This window comes from Anas acuta, chromosome 1 (genome assembly GCF_963932015.1).
Source record: "Anas acuta chromosome 1, bAnaAcu1.1, whole genome shotgun sequence".
NCBI classification, from domain to species: domain Eukaryota; kingdom Metazoa; phylum Chordata; class Aves; order Anseriformes; family Anatidae; genus Anas; species Anas acuta.
In genome coordinates, this window is record NC_088979.1 from 94,769,022 (window position 1) to 94,789,870 (window position 20,849).

The 20,849-nt window shown below is 45.1% G+C and overlaps 1 protein-coding gene and 1 long non-coding RNA gene across 3 annotated transcripts in view; one reads left to right on the plus strand and one right to left on the minus strand.

Annotated features, from left to right (window-relative positions):
• Positions 1-6,606: 6,606 nt before the first annotated feature.
• On the plus strand, positions 6,607-14,890 carry LOC137859490 (uncharacterized). The gene is made up of 4 exons (XR_011098338.1): positions 6,607-6,973; positions 8,883-8,917; positions 9,105-9,231; positions 13,485-14,890. It is a non-coding gene; the product is annotated as an uncharacterized lncRNA (long non-coding RNA).
• A 171-nt stretch (positions 14,891-15,061) lies between these two features.
• The window catches only part of CLIC6 (chloride intracellular channel 6), a 28,568-nt gene continuing 22,780 nt past the window's right edge, over positions 15,062-20,849 (minus strand). For both annotated transcript variants that reach the window (XM_068688556.1, XM_068688566.1), the window contains exons 3-6: positions 20,577-20,702; positions 19,367-19,473; positions 18,416-18,597; positions 15,062-17,018 (exon numbers count right to left, since the gene is read on the minus strand). In XM_068688556.1, the coding sequence (XP_068544657.1) occupies positions 16,857-17,018; positions 18,416-18,597; positions 19,367-19,473; positions 20,577-20,702 (577 nt within the window). In that variant the 3' untranslated portion in view covers positions 15,062-16,856. The remainder of the gene's footprint in view (positions 17,019-18,415; positions 18,598-19,366; positions 19,474-20,576; positions 20,703-20,849) is intronic.

Below are 20,849 nucleotides of genomic sequence, written 5' to 3' on the forward strand. Positions count from 1 at the left end.
TCATTGCCAGGACATGCGATCAGCTAGGCTGGACGTCGTTTTTTACATTTTATCCTTAGGCCGCCCTTTCCAAGGGTTATCACCCTCCATGGGGACCTGCAGTGCTGCACTCCCACAAAGCAGAGAGAAACTGGCATTAAACAAATAGGAATAGTTGTCTGGCATTAAACCCAGCGGCACCTGAAAGCAGAGCCCACCCCTAGCAGCATCCTGCTATTTGCTGGGAATCCGCAAGCTGTTTGATACGCTGTTAAATCAATAAGGGGAGAGGGGGGCGTCTGCAAAATGTGTTTGGTGTCTGTGAGCTTAGCGGATAGTTTCGTGGTTCACATGGTGCTGGCTTGCAGGATTTAAACTGGAAAGGTCATTTTATGAAGTAGTAACTAGGTGTCAGGCTTGGGGAAACTAGGCAAGAGCAAGAAAGGCTTCGACCTTTTACTGGGTCTCACCAACCCGTAGCCCTTCAGCTCAAGGGGGCTGCAACCAGGCACCACCAGGAGGGATAGATATATGTTAGTGGAAGCTGTATGGCAACGTGCTTTCCCTTCTGACAGAAGGGAAATTTTATAAAGCCATTGACCTTGTCTGCAAGACATTTTCGCCTACTGTGTTCATTGCTGCTGGATGAGATTTTCAGAGCCATGCCAAGGGTGTATGTAGCTGTACATCTCCTGTGGAAACGGGTGGAATACGTCCATCTGGCGTTTCTGTTACAAGTTTCAGTCGCTGATCCTGTTCCTCGCTTCTTCCTCAGGGAAAAAGTCCGTCGCCCACTCTGCCACCGCGTGGGGGACTCGAGCAGTACAGCGCCAGGGAAGGGCACCCGAAACCCTGCATGGCAGGGGGGTAGCAGGGGATGCGAGGCCAAGGAGGAGGCTCAGAGGTATAGCTGAGATGGGATGGATTATTTCAGAGCTCCTGACAATTGCAGGCCTCTAAATCTGAAGAAAATAAAATTCCTTTTCTTAACTTAGCTTTCCTGTAAGAGGCTTTTCTAACTAGCTGAATACGAGCCTGGAAGAAAGGTGAACATGACTGTGCCCCTGGGCTTGGGCCTTGTAATTATGGTCCATTTGGAGAGAAATCCTGACCCTTCCAGACAGATGGGCTAGCTGCAAGTGTACCGATCAGACAACTGGGATGACTATCAGCAGACAGATCCATAAAAGCTTATGGGGAATAAATTTCAAGAAGTCATGATCAAAACTGTCAGGAGCCATAACTGCATCCAGATGGGGAATAGCTCAGAAGAACTTCCCATTGCCACATCAGAGATCTGGAAGCTTGGAAAATGTTGAAAGTTGACTGTAATATGAGGTTCAAAGCTAATAGGCTGGGTTGTCTGCAGTGTTGTATTATGGCTGTAATCTCAGCAACGCATCAGGCGCCCTGGCTGGCTGATAGGAAGCCTTCTACTCCAGAGGCAAGCTGATTCCTAGCCCTCCAACAACATGCAGAGTATTAGTGCTCATTGCTAGCCTCTCGCTCTTTCGCATCCAAACATTTGGAGTGCCAAATGCTTTGTCATGCTTGATCTGCGAGACAGCTTGAGCCCCGTGACGGCATGCTTCCAGTCACATCTGATGAGCTACCCTCCAGATTTATGGCTTCTTCAGCAGAATCCAGCCTGCTCCAAAGATGGCAGGAAGGTACCAGACAACAAACGGCATTGTTCAGCAGTGTTTCTCTGACTTTCTGATATTTTGTCTTCTACATGCTTGGCTGGCCGTGTACTGTCTGGCCCTGAGGGTGCTACCAGGTGCCCAGTCTTGCCCCAGCTGAGCTGCAGCTGTACTCATGTGCTGCTGGCCCTGGCTCACCCCCTCACCTGGCTGGGGCTGTCAATGGGTCCTTTTAGCAGCTCTGTCTCTGCTCACTGCCTTCAGACCCTGCAGGATGGCATCCGTGAGTGAGGGCACTGCCTGCACTGGGGTCACCCTTTTCTCCCAGCTCTCCATTCTTTAGGGATCAGCTGGCCCATCCTGTTCCCTGGTAGATACCCTGAATAACAAATGTCACAGCTAAGATTAAAAAGTCCAGAAAATGACACCTTACATCAATAACAGACATTTGAGTAAAAGACCAGCTACCTTTCCTGGCATGTGTTTTTTAGCTGAAAATACACCACAATTAGCACTCATGGGTTCTGCTGAGAGGTCTGCAGAGAGGTTGAGGGCTCACCAGATGTGGTGGCTAAATGCTTTATGAGGCAGAGTAACAGTACCAAACCAGGGAAGCTTCTACTGCTGTTGGCCAGGTTTGCTTGTCTCCAGAGTCATCAAACATCCCCTTTTGCAAGAGTTAATATGCAATTTAAAGTAAGATTTATGAAATCCTAGAAAAGTATATAGAAGTACACATTAGCAGTCATAACATGGTAATGAAAGGAAGTTGTGGTCTTCATGCAACATGGTTTTGGCTGGTTGGAATGGGAAACATAATATTCAAGTATCCTGAATTTAGTACTAATATTTATGTGGAGCAGTTGAAAGACAAATGAGAGTAGCCTCTAGTATTCAGACGAACCTAAGTAAAACAGGCACAAGCTCTTCCCACCCAATTTCCCAAGAGCTAACTATCAGTGTTGTTTCTGATAAGCATTGGGCTAAGGAAAGGCAGGACCTACAACTTCCATTCCTGGGTGACTTGGTAGGGTGTCTGCATAAGAAATTTTAAAGTGAGGGCTCTTGCTGAACCCCTTGTGCCCCTTGTCTGAAGCGCTGGTACAGACCAAATCCTCCAAAACAACATGCTGACACCCTACCAGCCAATACTGTAAGGCAGGTTGCATTTCTTTTAGTAGTCTTCTTTGGATGCTGTATTTCATCGTCATGTTTAACTTGTAAGACTAGCAAGTTCCTAATGTGCATGTAGTCTGAGTAATTGTGTGTGCGTGAAAGCAGGTGTATATTCTTTGGCTTGACCTATGCCTTGCAAAAGAAGTTGTGCAGTAAAATATTAAATGAGTGTATTTTCTCAAGGCTACACGTTTTCACAGGAGAGAATACATTTTTTTCTGGTAGGAAAAAAAAATCACCTCCTGCATACTGATATTTCATCCCTCTCTTGTTTAGATGTACCCCAATATATAGTTAACTAGGTATCTCAGAATTATTCATGCATTTATCTTCATTGCTCTCCTGGGCGTTAAATAGGCAAAAAATGTAATTTTAAATGCTGTAAATTCAGACAGCTGCATAATAACTAGGAGCAAATCTTGCCAGTGGCCAGAGCCATACTGGATGCAGGCCTGGGCAGCTCCTTCGTCGGGAGGTTGCAGAAGTGCTGAGGTTTCTACACGGAAATGCTGCTGACCTGAGCCACCCGTACAGCACCAAAAAGGGCCCCTGGCTGTGCAGCCCTGTTTGTAAATGTGTTGTCAGGAGACTTTTTTTGCCATTTGACAAATGTCAACTTTGCTTTAACAGAGGGCCTGAAGGAGAGAGCAATTGTCTCACTAGCTCAAGGAAATTAAAAAAAAAAAAAACACAACTGAGGAGTCCTCCACTGACTTCTGGTAGAGACGAGGGGAGATAAATGAAACGAGCCGATGGGCAGGCCTGAGACATGTTTGTTTTGCATCTGTTATTTTATTATGTTTGGGAGGCATTTCTGGTAAAAAGAGGAGCCTAATTAAGTGGAGGAATGTTTGTAATCGTAACCAGGGATAGAAGTCGGAGCCAAGCAGCTACACTTCAGCATCCCTGGGGTACGTTGGTCACCCTCACCAGGGCAATAGCTTCCAGAACTGGAATGCAAAAGTTATAGCCTCAAAAAAATGAAACAGCAAACCAAAACCAAAAGGGCAGAGAGGCAAGTGAAAAAGGCTTTGATTTAAAGTTTTCTTTACAGGTTAATGCAGGGCAGAATCCGTTTAGGAGCCTTCTCCAAAGTGAGAGACAGGAATGGGGTGAAGGGTTTCCTGAATGCACACAGACGGGGGTAACCCAAGGTGTTGCATGCAGTCCAGCCCCAAGAGCTGGAAAAACAGACACTGTAAGCAACGCCAGCTTGCAAAGTGAGTACTGACCAGAGGGAATGGAGCCCACAGCCTGGATCAGACTTTGCTGCTGAGCACGTTTTTACAGACATTGGGATATTACTGCAGGGTGGGAAGCAACAGAGCCTCAGCATCTGAGAGTTGAGCTGACCAGCTTCACCAAAAAAAAAAAAAAAAAGATAAATGTGAAATAGTAATACTACCATACCAGGAGCTAAATACTGTCTCTTACGCTGTGTATATACCTCTCTTTTCTCCTATTAATAAAACATTATTTATGCAGTCAACTGACTCATGTTTGTATATAAAGAGAATTAGCTTGCTGAGCACCAGAAAGTTGAGTTTTCATTTTTCCAAGCTTCTGGATGAGCATCTGAGTTTAGAAGTGACCCCTAGGATTTGAACTCAGCCCTTGCTGCCTGTCAAGCCCTGGCAGAAAGGTTATGCAAGTAAATGAATTTTATCCTTCCTCTCCCTGCCCAAGGCCTCAAACAGCAGCTTCAGTTACATCCAGGCTGCGTGGTGTCCTGTCAAAACAATTCACTAATCTCTTTCTTGTGGTTTCCTTAGCCAAAAGCACAGCCAAAACCTGTCCATACTCAGATCTGACCACTCGCCCTAGCTTTGGTTTCAGGAGACTGCCAAAAAACAGGAGGCAGGATCACGCTGAAACGTTGGCTCACCTGAGGGAGTCACAAGTGGCAGATGAAAGGCTGACAAAACAGCCACTGAAACCATTCAGAGGAAGATGGAGCCAGATGCGATGCTGTTTGTTCAGACTCAGCCTTGAACGAATTCTGGGTGAGGAGATTTGGGTAGGGTGAATTCTTCAGAATTAAGCTACGGGGCGTCCTTCCTCAGAGAGAACTGGGTCACGGGCATCCCCCAGGGTGGCTTAGCGGTCTTACCTTCAGCAAGAAGACCAGTCCTCTCCCCAGCTGTGTACTTACAACACGGTTTTGGGGTGATGGTGTCAAAGAAGAGAGCTGTGCTCTGTTCCAAGCACTGCTCTCAGCCCTTTCTTCTTGTTTGGGGAACCTCACCTGGACTCCCCATTTCTTCCCCTTCGCTTGAGATGCTCCTGTGCCCGAGAGGGGAAAGCTGCTGTTCATGAAATGGAGAAGCCCCATTAGGCAGCGGGGGAACCCAGTAAGTGGACATACATTTAGGTACATGCATTCCTTGCAGTGCAGCCCTGTGCCTGGAACAAAAGGCAGACTTTTGCCCGGTCAAACATCCGTGCTCACTCCAACTTGCTTCTCTCTCCCCGGTAGTAGTTCTGGGGCTCTTCCTTGTGTTGCACTGCCTGCGTGCTGGGGAAGTACAGCCCAGAGTGTGCTTTTAAGTTCAGACACCACTCTGCTACTGAGAATGCCCCCTGTAGCCTTTTCTCGGGCTTCAGGTGCCTCTGACACACAGGAGGAAAGCTCTTGGCGATCCCTCCCTGCAAGCTGGGGCAAGCTCTTGAACCAGTGGCACACCGCTCCCACCCCGCCGCTGGCTGCCAGCAGTCGGGTGATTTAGCCCCGCTTCTGACAGATTTCATCCAGGCCCACTTCACCCCCCACCTCACGTTTCAATTCAGTCCCCAGGAGGCCGTGACTGAGTTTGGAGGCTTTGCTATTTATCCAGCTCCTTGCTGTTTGCTGTGCTGGCAGCTGGCGTCACCGGCCTGTTTGAGATCTGGGCTTCCCAAGGAGTGCTCCCGATTCCTTTCTGCACCTTGACAATGCGAAGCCAGGAGATCAGCACTGCTAGCAGTGACCACGCTCGGTCCCAAAGTTTGCACACACGTTTGAGATTCTCCTGTTCAAGCAGCGATGACACCCGCTTAATGTGTTTGCTCAGGCAGAGAAAAGGCTTCTGACGTGGGCGACTCGGTTATTCGAGTCAAAGCAAACCACAGGCAGCAGAAGAAGACACGTCGCCAAATGTCAGAATGCAGGCTGCTGAAGTGGAGCTGGAGATGGCATTTGCTCTCCGGGTAATGAGGAAAGACCAAGTGTTTATAAGGCAGGGGACGGGGTGGTTAGCTCGGCCAGAGAGAACATGCACCTGAAGGAGTTCTGCCAAGCTTTGTAGAAAGGCACTCACCATACAGTCTCAGGCACCCAGAAGATCCTGTTTGACCACAATGGCAAGCACCGTGCTGGCTGCTATCCTTATCGCTGTGGTCTTTTCAAATGCTTTTCTAGCAGCCGCTTCTCCTGCCATGCCTGCAAAGCCAAAGCTTCCAACAGGTAAGGGCTGCCTCAGTGCAGCGTCCCGATGCCGTCCTGCCGTGCAACCCAGGCGCATGCCAGTCTCCTGTCGTGGGTGTAACTGTTTGGTGGGCTGGCTGGAAAGATGTAACTTCACAGACGTAACTAAAAGAAATGAAAAGAAGACTTTTGTATTATGATAAGGATAATTAAGATATGCAGTAACATATCAGGCGGAGTCACTTTCATAGCCCCACTGAAGAAAACAGCTTGCCAAAGATGCTACATTCCTTTTAATAAACCCTTCTTATTATTTAAGAATGCATATTTTTAATTTTAATCATGTAATTATTTACTATAATAATATAATTAATTATCTTTATTTTTAAAATATGTTCAAATAATATATTTTTGTTTTCTGTACTAATGCTGTGCACTTTACAGCCAACTGCCACCCAGCTGAGCGACACTAGAGACCTGTAATTTCAGTAAGTGCTACGCTACCTTTTTGAGGTAGACATATATAACCAGGACAATTAGGTGTGAATGCAACCAGACTGTCAGGATGTAGGTACTATTTTACACGTCCCATTTAAGAAGATCATACCATTTCTTTTTCCTTTTTTGTTTCTCACAAACCAAGCTCAGAGGCAGATGTCGTTGGAGATCCCCATAGCTGATCAACAAGAAAGGATCCTGAAATTTTTGTCAGCATTTGATCCACAAAAAAGTGCCAGTCCCGTAGCAGACGCTAAAATCAGTGGAATCACAGGTAATCATCGAAAAAATATTTGCTCTGAAAATTTGCAAATCTGCTACTAGTTTTGCAAAGCCAAAGTGTTTCAAATAACTAATTCTGTGAATGCCTTTTTCTATAGTGCATGTAAGAATCCTGTAACAAAAATAAAGGTACCTGTGTCAGGTACCTTTATGAATGGGTTAAAAGTCTTTTTAATTTATTTGACTCTTTTTGAGTGTGTTTTTCTAAGGAAAGGATAAGACTGGGAGTTCTGTATGTTTGACTGTATGTTGGTGCTGATCTTTTTGGGAAGGAGCCATGAAACAGAAAACTGAAAGAAGCTTCAGCCTTGCACATATTCCCTAGCAAAATACCTTGATTTGATTTTTAAAGGAAATGACGACACTTACCTACTTCAAAGACTCTCCCCTAAAAGGTCTTGTAAGCATGCAAGTTTCCAGTGTGTTGGAGAAATCCAAAACTGGAAAGAAAAGCAAGCTGCAAAAAACTTACTGCAAGCTATGTCACTGCAGATGTTTCTGAGTATTTTAATGACACCTCATTTATTGATGTTGGTTTCTGTATATTTTACTTCTCATACAATTTGCAGTGTCATTCAACGCTAGTGACACAGCATGACTCAAATACTGAAGAGAGAATAATAACTGCAGGGCAGAGGTCACATTTCAACATAACTGGAAGCAAAAACACAGGCAGGAAGGTGGAGGGATTTAAACAAGAGGCAAACCCACAAGCCACAGAATTTCCCTTGACATTTATTTGGACCAGTCATCTTTTGCTTTCAAATCTGAGAGGAGATTCAGTTTCTCTTACTGACACTCGTAGGTCATGTTCTAGGTTTGTAGCCTGACTCACGTATACCATTGTTTCATGCTACCAACGAGTGTTTCCTCAATACATTGTAGTGTGTCAGATCTACCATCTGCCTGGCTCAGATGTTAAACATGGATTTCACTTCAACCATTAACTTGGTGTAAGTTCAACCTCTGTCCGTAGTCCTCTCATAAAACTTTTCCACAAAGTAACAGGGAAACCATTTTAACTTAATGAGAGCTGAAAGTGTGCAAATGGAAACAAAGAAGAGGATTTATGCGCACAGTTGATGCTAGCCTTATTGTTAACTGGGCATGTTAAAATGAAGAATGTAAGCCTGTGAGCACTGAACACTGCTCTAAATCATGGCGTGAACGTCCTGCTGTGAGAACCAGCATTGAATTTTACTTGTCCATAAACAATACAAATCCTGTGCAACAAAACCACCCAGCTAAGCCCAAACCAAAGAGAGAAACGTTGGCAGCTTTCTCGGGTCAAATTTAGTACATGTCTTGGTACTAGAGACTTTTGTCTGAATTTTATGGCTTATCTTTAGGCATATAAAGAGCCTGTCCACTCTGCAGTCAGACAAATTAGGCTGTGGTGATCCTTGTCACTGCCAGAGCTGCTACATTGCCCAACAGGGTTTTCTGACAGATGTATTTATTGTGAGTGGGTAGCTCTGCCTGAACTGATGTTGGTTTATGCTTGTGGGACACAGATTGTCTTGAAGGCGTTTTTGTACCAGGACAATTTCAGACTCTTCAGGGCATGGAACCACTTTCCTGGAGATTCTAGTCAGCCATGTGTATCTTGAAAGGCAACTTTTGCTTAAGTGAAAAAAGGGGTGAGGTTTTACAGTAGCAAGGCAACTGATTCAGCACAGAAAAATACAGCCAGCACCCCTCCAGAGTTGTCCAGATGCTGGAGGTGATGTCCACCTTTGGGGGCTTCATGACAATGCTACATTTACGGAAAACCGAGCTGTGGGAAGAACCAACTCTGCTAATTTTCTGCATGGAAGCACCTCATCAAATGCTGACGTGCAGGGAGCAGAATCATCACCTTCCAGAACAGCTTCTAACTGTCTTCCCCTCTTGCATTTCAGCTTACGACAAGACACATGGAAAGAAAGTCGAAATGGTGAGAACAGGCAGCTGTGTGCTTCCCCTTATTTGTTCCTCTAGTTGTTGTCTAGTACCTGTACAGCTCTCGTCACTGTATGGTAAAGCAAGCTCTGCTGTGTTTTGTGTTCCCTGGATTGCTGGTGTTCTCAGTTTCTAAAGTCTGCCTCACTGACATTGTCCTACCTGTGTATTGTTTTGGACAGGGAGGTGTAAAGGAAGGTCCATCTGATCCTCCTGCTGAACTGAGAAAGGACCTCCCAGCAATAAGTCCTCTACAAGGGAAGAGCTTCTGGATGCCTGCACTGCCAACCTCCTGGAAAATTAAGAGAGGTGGGACTTAAAGAGTGATGCTGTACCTTGTCTATCTTGTTGCTGGGTCATTTTGGTACCATAGCTAGAGTTGCAGAAGGTGCTAGAAGTGCCTAACTAAAAAATAGTCTAGTGTAACCCGTAGCTTGGTCACTCAGTTTCCCCTAAGATGTACCCACAGGTGAGAAATCAGTTCAGTCTCTAGAGCCATCCAAACTCTGGATTCATGCTAATCATGACAAGTGTTGATGATGCTCACAATAAAGAAGAATCTATCTGGGCCATGAAAACCACTGAACAGTGACCAGAGAGCAGATATTTTAGCCATTATCAAACTGAATCAGATCTGACCTTATATTACCAGAGAAAAGAGCTATACAGCTCCCCATGTTCTTATAACAAAATCTCTTTTGGGAAAGCTCTCCCATGCTTGGGCTTGGAGTGTGAGACCTCGTTTCACCACAGTTTGCCTCATGTCTCTGGACAAGAAACCTTTTGTTTGTGCCTCCTTCAGTTCTGTGGGTATGAAATAACACCCTTCCTTTTTGACAAGGGTGCTGTGGATGGGAGCATACTTCTGAGACAAGCAAACTCCACAGCAATGGGAGTGACATAGAAATCTGGCTAGGAATTAAATATTTTGTCATTTTTGGCATGAAATCTTTGGAGATTGTTTTTTAAAATACATCTAATTTTTAACTGGCTTTCAAACATTTTAAAGTGACAACTCCACAAATGAGATGTTGTTTTTAATCCAGATGAATGATTTTGAATGAACCACCATTCGAATTCATAACAGAATTTCATGGCAAGTTCTTAAACTCAAGAGGGAAGAAGGATGTTCCATTTACAACTTCTCTCACCCCTGTTTTGGTCATGTAACTTCTCACAATATAAAGTGTGGTTCCTGAACACTTATAAGCATATTCTTAAGAGAGACAGATAGACACACAGAGTTTGCATTCTGTCACAAGTAGGAACGCAAAGCCTTTAGGGCACCGTGCATTGTGTGCATGTACAACATTGTTTATACAAGGTACGTGCAGTACACACACTACCTATTACTCAGAAATCATATCTCCCTCCCCTTGTCTCAGTTTACCTCTTTTAAATTTCATTTTTCTTTCATCTTCTTTTCTACTTCTCTCTCTTCTCCTTGTCCCTCCTGTTTCTTAAGCTTTGGATTTATATATGTGGTAGATGTATAAATCATTAATTTAGTACCTAACTAGCAGTTTATAGCCCTGAGTGGAAGTGAGAATCCCAAATCACATTTTTCTTTTCTATGATTAATGACTAGCCTTCTGCTAGTATCGAAAAGCATGCAAAACAGAAGAGGGAACATTTACCTCTTCAATCTCTCCCAATTTTTAAGTCAGCTCATTTTTTCCAAAGATGTATCTCATGATTTTTGAAGCTGAGAATGATAGCAGTAGATGTACTTCACTTCAACTTTGTATAGCACACATCTGAAGTACTGGAAGATTTACAAGCCAAGCAACAAGCAAGGAAAGGCTGTATAAGCTCAAGTGAGCAGAGCTGTGTTTTGGAGCTTGTTATGTATTGATCCCTTTTTCTACACACTGGGTACACCTCACAGTCCTTCCCAAAGCTGTCCTTGGGTGGAATCTCCTGATTCTGGTCCTCTTACAGTAGGGTTCAAACACAGCAGCAGCCATTCACCTCACTTGCTCATAAAACTGTAGGGACAACTGAATCTGTAGCCCCTCTGTCTGTATTTTTGTAGGACCTAGGATTGCTTCTAGCTTGAGGTGTGCCCTCAGCCCCAGCTGGCATGAGACTTGCTTGAGCAGCTCCTTAGCATGCCCTAGGCAGAGACTCTGTGCTGCTTATGCCAGGGGCAAGAAACCCACTCCTTGAATGAGGAAAAGGAGGATGCAGACTAAAGCATTCCAGTGTCTTCCCACGTGTACCTAGGAACAACACTTAACTGGGTGAGAACCACCTTGCTGTGGTATTAGGGGTGTGTCTACCCAGTACAAGCAGGCTGTTGTGGATACCTCCACTCACCTTGTGAAGCAGTGTGCCCTCACCTACACCATCAGCTTGGTGAAGAGAAAACAGGATAACTTGGGCTCTTGGGACAGCTGAACCAGGTTAGAGTGCCATCACAGAAGCCTGCAGAGCCAAGGTGGCTAACTGGCTTCAGAAGAGTGCAGGGACGAGGGGTAGCAGATGTAGCTGCTCTCACCTCTTCAGAAGACACGGTGGAAGCCTGAGCTGGAAGTGCCACCCAACTGGCTGTGTTTCAGCAGACCGACTGGTTTATCAGTCCACTGGTGCAGTTATCTGGGTGTGCTTTTGCTAAGGCACATGCTTTATCTAGAATGAGATGGGAGAGGGAGGGAGGAGGTGGGGACAGGCCTCCAGTTTAGATCAAATTACACCCGCAGCGATGGGGGCTTTATCAGAAGAAATTTTGCTGATACCAGCAGAGGAGCAACCTTTAGAAGGAAGTGTACTGATGCCAGGGTAGCGCTTTGCACCTACACCACAAGGTGTTACAGCCAATATTCGTACTCCACGGACATCTCCTTGTCATCTTGTATCTTAGCTCAGCTATCCGTAGGCACTGAGGGGCTTGTGACTCTCTTATCTGCTACAGCACAGTTACGTGTGAGGCACACAGAGCCTTGTGTCAGGGGAGTGACACAGAGCATCCTCCTCACAACACGTGTAAGGTCTGTCTCTTTGCAATCTCTCCTGTGAGTTTGGCTTCATTACCTGCAGCCATTTACAGATATTTCAATGTCCTACAGAGGCATGAGCTGGAAGAGCTGTCCTGTGGTTATTCCTACAGGCAAAGGAGTAGCAGGGTTTTCACCTTCAGAGACCCTTTCTCTTCGCTGCAGATCATTTGAGCAGAGTGAAACCTAGCAGCTTGGTGCTGATCCTAATGTTTTCAAAATAAAGAACAAGAAGTTGGATGAAAGCAACTTTTCAAGTATTTTTCAACAAAAGAAGAAACAGATTTGGCTTAGGTCTTGTTTTGCTTTTTAGTCTTGAGTTAAAAAACAAGGTTTGGTATTCTGTTGTTTCTTTTTATCTCTGTTTCTTTTTTTCTCTTTTTCTCCAGAATTTCTACCTCTTCTTTTCCCCTTTCATCACTGAAGAAAAATAAAATAAAATAAAATAAAATAAATAAAATAAAATAAAATAAAATAAAATAAAATAAAATAAAATAAAATAAAATAAAATAAAAAGGAATGACAGAAGGAAGAATTCCAAGAAAAATATATGCCCTCAGTTTTTAAAGGGAGAATTTTATTTTTTATTTTATTTTATTTTATTTTATTTTATTTTATTTGTATTTCAGTTCATTGGTTTGATTTAATCAAGAAGTTGGATAATTTTCAAATTTTGAAACAAGATTCTTGTTTCCTTTAGTTCATTTCCACGAGAGATCTTTTCTGGTTGTGTTCTGCTCATCAGTAAAAATTTCTTTACCAGAAAGAGTCCAATTTAGGCCAGGACCTGGAAAACACTTGCTCCTGCCCTTCTTTGCAGTTCCCTCATGAAGGAAAATTGAATGCTGATCTGAACCATGTGTTAGGAAATCCACAAGGTTGCTTTACCCCACAGATCAGAAGCAGGGCCTACATTTGGGCTCTGTCACGTGAGAAAACCAAGAGTATTTCAGGAACGTGATGCCAGTTCAGGCTGCTGGCTGGGGAATGTAGCAGTGAGCCACATGGCAAAGGTCTACTCTCCAAACCCAGCCATGTATGTAGGACATCTCACCAGGAAGCTCAGTTTTTAGGGCAGCAGCTCCCATGTGTGAGCATGAAGGTCATGGTGAGTGTCTACAGAACCACTGTGAGCCTTTGGATAGCTTTTAAGGGTCCATGGAGTGCATCTGGCGAGCTGAGAGCAACTGGGTGGTAACAGCACTTGGGGTGGCTGGTTTGGAGGGAAGTTTGCTAACCTAACCAAAGTTCTACCATGCTTTGGGTAGTTTCTATTGATTTGGCCTTTCAGGGTCACGCCTCACCTTAGCAGTTGATTGCTGGTTCTTGACAGCTTAGAAATAACCAGCGGGTGTGGCTTTTAAGCTAAACTTCAGCCAGTTGTAAGGAGCTCATGAGAATTTGGTGTTTGCTTATACCGAAACAAATAGCATGTTGATAGGGCTGATGGATACCAACTTGCTTTCATGAGGTTTAGTTTTCAATCTCTTTGAAGCGATTTCAAAAATAGAATGCATTGGGGGAAACATGTTACAGTTAGTTACCCTGCATTTGATTTTATTTCAGCTTGCTTTTGGAAATACTGCATTGAGCGCAAGTAGTGTTTAACCTTCATGCTGACGGGTCATTCTGCAGGCTGTATCTAGGATACTGAAGCTGACAATGAAATCTTCAAAACCTGAAGAATTTTCTACGCGAGTGCCTGAAGAACAAATAATAAAGTAACTGCCTGAGTATATATGCCTTGCATATAATAGATGTTTAAAAGGGAAAGGTAAACATTTGTATTTGAAATGATAAAATAATAAACAAATTTTGTACAAGCAACGCCACAGAGAAGACTACTTGTGCTAGTAAGCATTTGGAAATCAGTAGCTCTGTCTCCACAAACGTGCCTTAAACTAATGGAACATAATCTCAGCCCTGGCATGGGATCAGGCACTACAAATCTGTGTCTGGATATTTCATCCTTGTCCAAGCCACTCTGACAGGTGGTGATATTGTTAACACTGTAACTTGCTTTCTCTTGCTCTTTATCTCATCTAATTTATTCTCTGGCAAATTGTTTTAAAAAATATTTCCATGGTCTTTTAAGATAGAATAACTTGAATGTGGGAAAAGTCTTTTTCTTAAAACATGTTCTGTAAGAAGGTCTGGGATCAGACCCTCAAAACATGTAGTGGATATGGCTTCACGTATCATGGGATTGTTCAGGCACTTTAGCTCACCCCATCCCAGGGCAAATAAGGTGAGTGCAGCTTTCTGATATGCTGGGTCATTTCTGTGACATCTCTACCTGCATTTTTTTTTCCTGTGTTGCCTGAAATACGCAAACACCAACCATAAGGTGCTGGTTTAGGTAGCACCATGTGCCCAGCAATACATGTAGAAGGCCGGAGCCACGAACAGCTTTTGCATGACTAAGAGGAATAAGGAAACCACAAAACATCAGATTTCAAAACTTTCAGTGGCCACAAGCCTTCAATCAAATATCCTTCCAAACAACAACAGATTTGAAGGGGGAAAAACCCTCTCCTGTTTGCATATATTTCACTCTTTGCTCTCACCAACGTCCAAGCATGATTTGGAGATAGGTGCCATACCCCACAACTAGTGTGACCACCCTCTTTCCAGAAGGCAAAAATGTGGATGTGAAGCAGATGCTGCTACATGCTACATGCTCTCAGGGCCAGAGAATAGCCCAGGCTCTGTTTCATTTATTGATGGTAAACAGCCATAGCTGCATTTATACAGAGAAGTAAGAGGCCAGGAGCAAGCCTGCGTGCTTTGACCTATGCTAGAGGCACCGAGCAGCGTGGACAGCCTCTGGCTGCTTGGATTGTCCTAATTTGACCTTTCCCAAACCAAATCATTACACGTGTGGCCAGCCCCAACCAGAGGGGATGTGTTTGTGCCTGGTGGCCCTGAGGTCAGGGATCATGCACCGGCCCTTGCTATGTTATTGAGCAGCGATGGGCAGTCAGTTTGCATTGCTCCCTAGGTATGTGACTGCAGGTCTGTGACACAATTCCTCCAACACAAACCAAAGCTGGGCTACACTTTGCCTCTGAAAATCCAGGCCACTGCTGCAAAGCAACTCGCCAGCAAACTGCTAAGGAAATAAAGACAGAACACTGCTCAAATTATTTATGAATTTGTATATTTTCTATTTAAATTTGTAAGGCATATGAAAAGAGTATACAGATTTTATATTTTATATATATTATACATATATATGTATGTATTTGGAAATACAAAGTAAGTTAGTAATATGTGATGAGTGACTGCTCAGCTACCAACCCCAGCATGTAAATTCACAACTGAGATTGGGAGGGAAAAGGTCTTTTGCCTGCTTTCTCTACAGAGAAGCTAAAGAAACCAGAGAAGTTAAAAATGTATACTTAACACTGCTTACAAATAACTATGATAGGACAATTGCCTAAGAACTGTGCAGTGTGAAAGAAGAAGCCACCCAGACACAATACGCCTGACTCCTATTATTACCCTAAATAATGCATTATTAGAAAACAAGCGTAGGTTTGACAGGGGCAAAGATGAACGACTATTTTGTACTGGTCTTTTGTGGATATAGGTGCTACAGAGGCTACTTTTAGCCGTTTTCACATCTATTTTGTACATACAGGCAAAACCCATCAGAAGGAGACTTCCAGGTGACCTATGACTGCACCCTCTTGCTGAGAGCCTGCTCAGCAGGAAGCAGCCGTGGATGTAAGTTTTCACAGTCCACACATCCCCAGCAGTGTGCTCCCTGATGCCAGCCCAGAGGGTATTTCTCACCAGCACTGGTCACCATGAACACAGACTCATGTGAGGCTGGAAGGGTTCCTCCAATCCATGCCCCACCCCAGGAAGGAGTCACTTGTACCCGAGAGACACCCATCCGACCAGCTGGAAAGCTCTCAGCAAAAAGTCATCACAACTGCCTGGGAAAATCCAATACCCAGGAGCACAACCCAGAAAGGGAAGTGTAAAAGGACTAATCCTTCCTTACACCCTCACCTCCTCTTTGCTTTCAAAAACCAAAAGGGGGTCACGGAAGGCGTCCAACACCAGTAGCAAGGGAAAGATGTTCACTCTTGTGTCTTGTGACAACCAAATCTCTCCCTTATCAAGTATTTATTATCAGCTAGTCCACAGGCCCGTGAGACTGTGTTCCCCTCTTTGTCTGGGAGCATGAGGAGTGGAGAAGTACGATGGGTTACGCAGCCCTGAGAAAGGATTTATTTATTTATTTGCTTTTTTTTTTTTAATTAATTCTTTTTAATACCAAAGACAATTCAGGCAATCTGAGAACAAGTCGTTCTTTGCTGACCTGCCCTGCAGGTCTCTAGCACAGAGGAGAGAGCTTCTGGGAAGCCAGGTGTGGTCCCACCTACAGGCTGGCCTTTCTCCTGGATTAACCAGGGTGCCGCCTGCCTGCCAGCTGCTGGCGCGCGGCCCTCCGAGGCTTGCGGGGAAGCAAACAGAAACCCTCCCAGTAACTGCAAAGTTTGGCAACAGCTGTGAAACACAGAACAGAGGCAGCAGTAACGACAGGTTAAATGTGTGTCAGAAACAGGGCTATTTTTTTTCTTAAAATTCAGTCATTTAGCGTAAGTCACTAGGCTGTAACATTGCTATAATTGTGTGACCTACTCTGTTTCCCTAAGCTCAACAAAGCATTGGCTGATGCCTTTAACCTGGAATGCAGAACACACATTCATGTGTACATTCGTCTGTACAGACACACACACACATATATATACAATTTAAGGATGAACAAATAATGCTACGCAATTATTATAAAAGACGGATTGGCCAATAACAGAACTTAAAATTACACTGCAGAATGTACGCTGGCTTTTTTCTTTTTTTTCCCCATCTTGGCTGGTGCCCATCTAAGTCTCCGTAGCAATGGAGAATGGAGACATCTTCTGTTTACTTCATTCTCTTTGCAACATCCAAATATGCATACTCAATTTCTTGATCCGCAGGACAAGTGTTTGTAAATTCATCTCTTGCATATGCATTGTTCAAGTATCTTGAAATCCCTGTCATTTCAGGTGGAAAATCAAAATTTCTATACTTCTTTGCAACAACCTTTTAATAAAAGAAAAAAAAAAAGAAAAATATTATTACACACATGATCTGCAAATAACTAAATCTACTCTTTGTGAACTTTTTCTTTTCAGCATGCAACAGTGTCATTATACGGGAAGGGAAGGGAAGGGAAGGGAAGGGAAGGGAAGGGAAGGGAAGGGAAGGGAAGGGAAGGGAAGGGAAGGGAAGGGAAGGGAAGGGAAGGGAAGGGAAGGGAAGGGAAGGGAAGGGAAGGGAAGGGAAGGGAAGGGAAGGGAAGGGAAGGGAAGGGAAGGGAAGGGAAGGGAAGGGAAGGGAAGGGAAGGGAAGGGAAGGGAAGGGAAGGGAAGGGAAGGGAAGGGAAGGGAAGGGAAGGGAGAAAGCTAGCTAACAATCTAACTCATTTAAAAGGATTTATTTCGTATAAATATGCAGAGCTATGTGGACCAGCAGAAAACACCTGGAAGAGACGCAGCATAAAATGTCATAAACCTGAATCAACAGAGTAATCTTGCAGTAATAAACTCACACTTGGAAACTTTCACTGCAACGGAAAGGGAAAACTGGAATTACAATACTAGATTTCAAATGGCTGGGGAAAACTACTGGAGGATACCTAATACCTCCTGGTGAGTCAGCAAGGATGGCTTGACATTCATCCTCCATCAGCCCTCACGGCAGTTCTCCTTGCACTGGCTCTGCTGACCCCTGCTACCTCTCACGTGTCGCTTTATGCATGTGCCCAAGCTGTGATGGAGCAGGAAAGGCTTTCTCCCTTGCTGCTGTTGCTGGAATAGTTTCAACCAGAACACCTCTTGGGAAAGTTTTCACTTCTGGAGGTGTTTGAAAATGATTCAATTCACTCTAACAACATAATAGTCAAGGAGGAAAGTTTCTGAAGTAACTTTATTTGTATAGAAACCAGCTAAGTTTCCAATGTGGCCATTTCCCTTTCAGAGGCTGGTTGGCTCTAGGGCAGCCTAGGGACAGGCGGTAACAATGCCCAGACATCTCAGTCACCAGGACTCTTAAAGGTGGTAGAGACAGAGTTAAATTTCAGCTTTTGCTGGCTTCTTGAATTAGCATAGACAAGATCATTTAAGCTTACTGGTCCGTGGCACTTTGCATGTGAAATGCAAACAGAAATACCTCCCTACCACGCTGAATATAGTACTCGTTTAATACTTGTGAGAGGCTTAGAGAGAGAAGTCACAGCCCAAATATGAAAGCAGATATTTTAACTCGTCATCAGTTTGAGGATCTGCCCAGCTGTGCTGTAATGAAACAGCCTTGTGTATTAGCACTCCAGCTACCGTGTGTGGCTTCAGAAAAGATACACAAATCTCTCTCTTTTAGAAAAGAACCTGAGCTTCTACACGTTGCCCTTCTTTTCAGGAAGCTGAAAAGCAAACGCAAACCTTAATTATGTGGAGCTTTGGTAGGAGGTTGCAATCCGCTAAGGTGAGCTCATCTCCATCCAGGAATTTCCGGCTGGAAACAGTGATCTCCTCGGTGCTGTAAGCATCAATTTCATCGGGCAAGGGGCTATTTAAATAGTTGTCCAGCTTCCTCAGGGCCTTAAGCAAAGATTTTTCCAAATCTAGGTTAAGACAATAAAAAGGTCATTCAAGCCTGTACCAAGGTCTCTCTGACACCAAGCAGAAAGTCGACTCCTGCATCCTGTCTGCTGGCACCAGCCCAGCCCGCAGATACCCGGCCATGCCAACTCCTGCAATTCCTTTATCCTAAGCTTAAAACTTAATGCTGGGATAAGAGCTCTAAGGAGCTAAAGGGGAGTCTGAGAAAAACCAAACCGGGTCTGCGTTACCAGAAACAGCCAGGGTCAGCAAGGGCTGGCTGCAGTGTGCACAGGAAGGTGGTGCAGGAAAGCAGCTGCAGAGAGGGAGCTGGAGGACAGAGGAGATGAGTTACTGCATGTTTGTGAGGCTCTTGCACTACAGAGGTGTGTGGCCAGGTAAATCAACGGGGCTGGAGACTTCAGCATTTACACCAGTGGAGGAGAAAGGCAGCAGGAGGACAGCAGGTGGCAGACCTGAAGCCAGGGTCTCGGTTCCAGCAGGCTGTGCTCCCCAGGGGCATGGGAAGGTGCCGTGTTGTGGGCCTGGGAGCTCAACAAACTGGGAGGAGCTGGAGTCGGCGCTCCCATGCCAACAGTGGTACCTGCCCAGTTTTGGGAATCCCCAGATAAGAGACTGAAAGGGCGCATGTTTCCAAAGCCTTTATGCTCTGGAAAAGGACTGCTTAACCTCAGATGTAACTGGCATGTCTGCAGCACGGTGTGCTGGAGTTGTACAACTCTACTTTCTCACGGTGGCTGCCAGGGCTGGTGGAAGGGCCGTAGCACCTACTTTCATTAGCATCTTTTCTTGGGTTCTTTATGAAGGCAGAGAATTTTGCAAAGACGTCATTTCCTGCTGAGTTAGACTCAGGGTGTTTTGGTGCAAGTTTGGGATACCTGAGGAGTTAAAAGAAACAAGAGGAAGTTATGGACTAGTCTTTATTTTCATCACCACTAATTGTTTCATATACTTTATTTAAAATGCAGCGTCGTAATATATGGCTACATAGGACTTTCAAAGGGAGCCTCCCTAAGCTATAAACCAGTTAGCAAGTGTGAATTTCCACCATATCTAAACCATGTGGCTCTCCTCCTTCTCCTGAGGCAGACGGGAGATGACTGTTTGTGCTGCAAACACCATCCAAGCAACCTGGTGCCTCTTCGAGGCTGCCTCCACCAGCGGTGAGGCTGAACGGAGCCCGGCTCCTGCCACGAGGAGGAGCAGAGGAAAGGTCCCTGCTGGCATCAGCTGCTGCTCCTCCCGGCCTCCTCGCCTGTCCTGCTCATGCATGAGCAAGCTTGGAGTGGCCAGGCCAGCTGCTGTTGTTGCCAAAGGCAGAGAGGAGGGAAAAAGCCCAGGGGAGCAGCTGCTCACGTAGTTTACATCAGGTTTGGCTGCTCAAGAGGGGAGTGCTGCAGAGGGCAGCTGCTGTCCTGGGGGGCAGAAGGTGCCTGGGTGTGGGGCACGATGCTGCTGGTGGTGGGCTTGGGGAGAGGTGGGGATGGCTCCTTCGGCGGGAAGGACAGATAGAAAACCCAGCCACCAGCACACATGGAGATTATCCCACCCGAACGCTCAGAAAGAGCTCTGACATTCTTTGACCCAGGACTCCTGCAGTGTGGGAGGCTTTCACTGCTGCTTCCTTTTAGCTACCTGCTCCTGGTAAGCCAAATTATTTGTACAGTCTGAGGAGGGAAACCTCAAGCAAACACGAGTAGAGGAAAAGAGGTCAGGTTTCTGCAGCGGTATGCAGGTTTCTGCATATACTTGCTGCAGGAGGGCGGATTTCATGCCTTGGGAATGACTGTAGTGGCACAAGAGTAAACCCGGGGTGAAGGCAAAGGCAGTGAGAAGTGCACAGACGGCATCTCAGGGCTACCCCAGGACATCCACCGTGCACTGCCAGGCCTCCCCAGCTTTCACCCAGACCGGAGGCACCAGTCCTACCACACGTTGTCACAGCTGGGGCTACAAGAAGAAGAGGACAGGAATACAGTACCGGGGTGGCGCTAGCTTTTCTTCCAAGAACTCCTCAATCTTATTGACATCAGTTTTGACTTCACCGTCGAATGTCATGAAAGGGGGGTTCGTCCCCGGGGCAAGGTTCTGCAGGTCGGCAGGTTTCCTAGTGGGAGGAAGGAGGCTGGGTTAATTGCAGCAGGAACCATGCTTTCAACTCCTACACTTACTGCAATGAACTGCTTCGACTTCAGGTTAAGCTAATATATGTCTTGCAAAACGCTACATGGCCAGCTGCCTCACACCAGTGGTG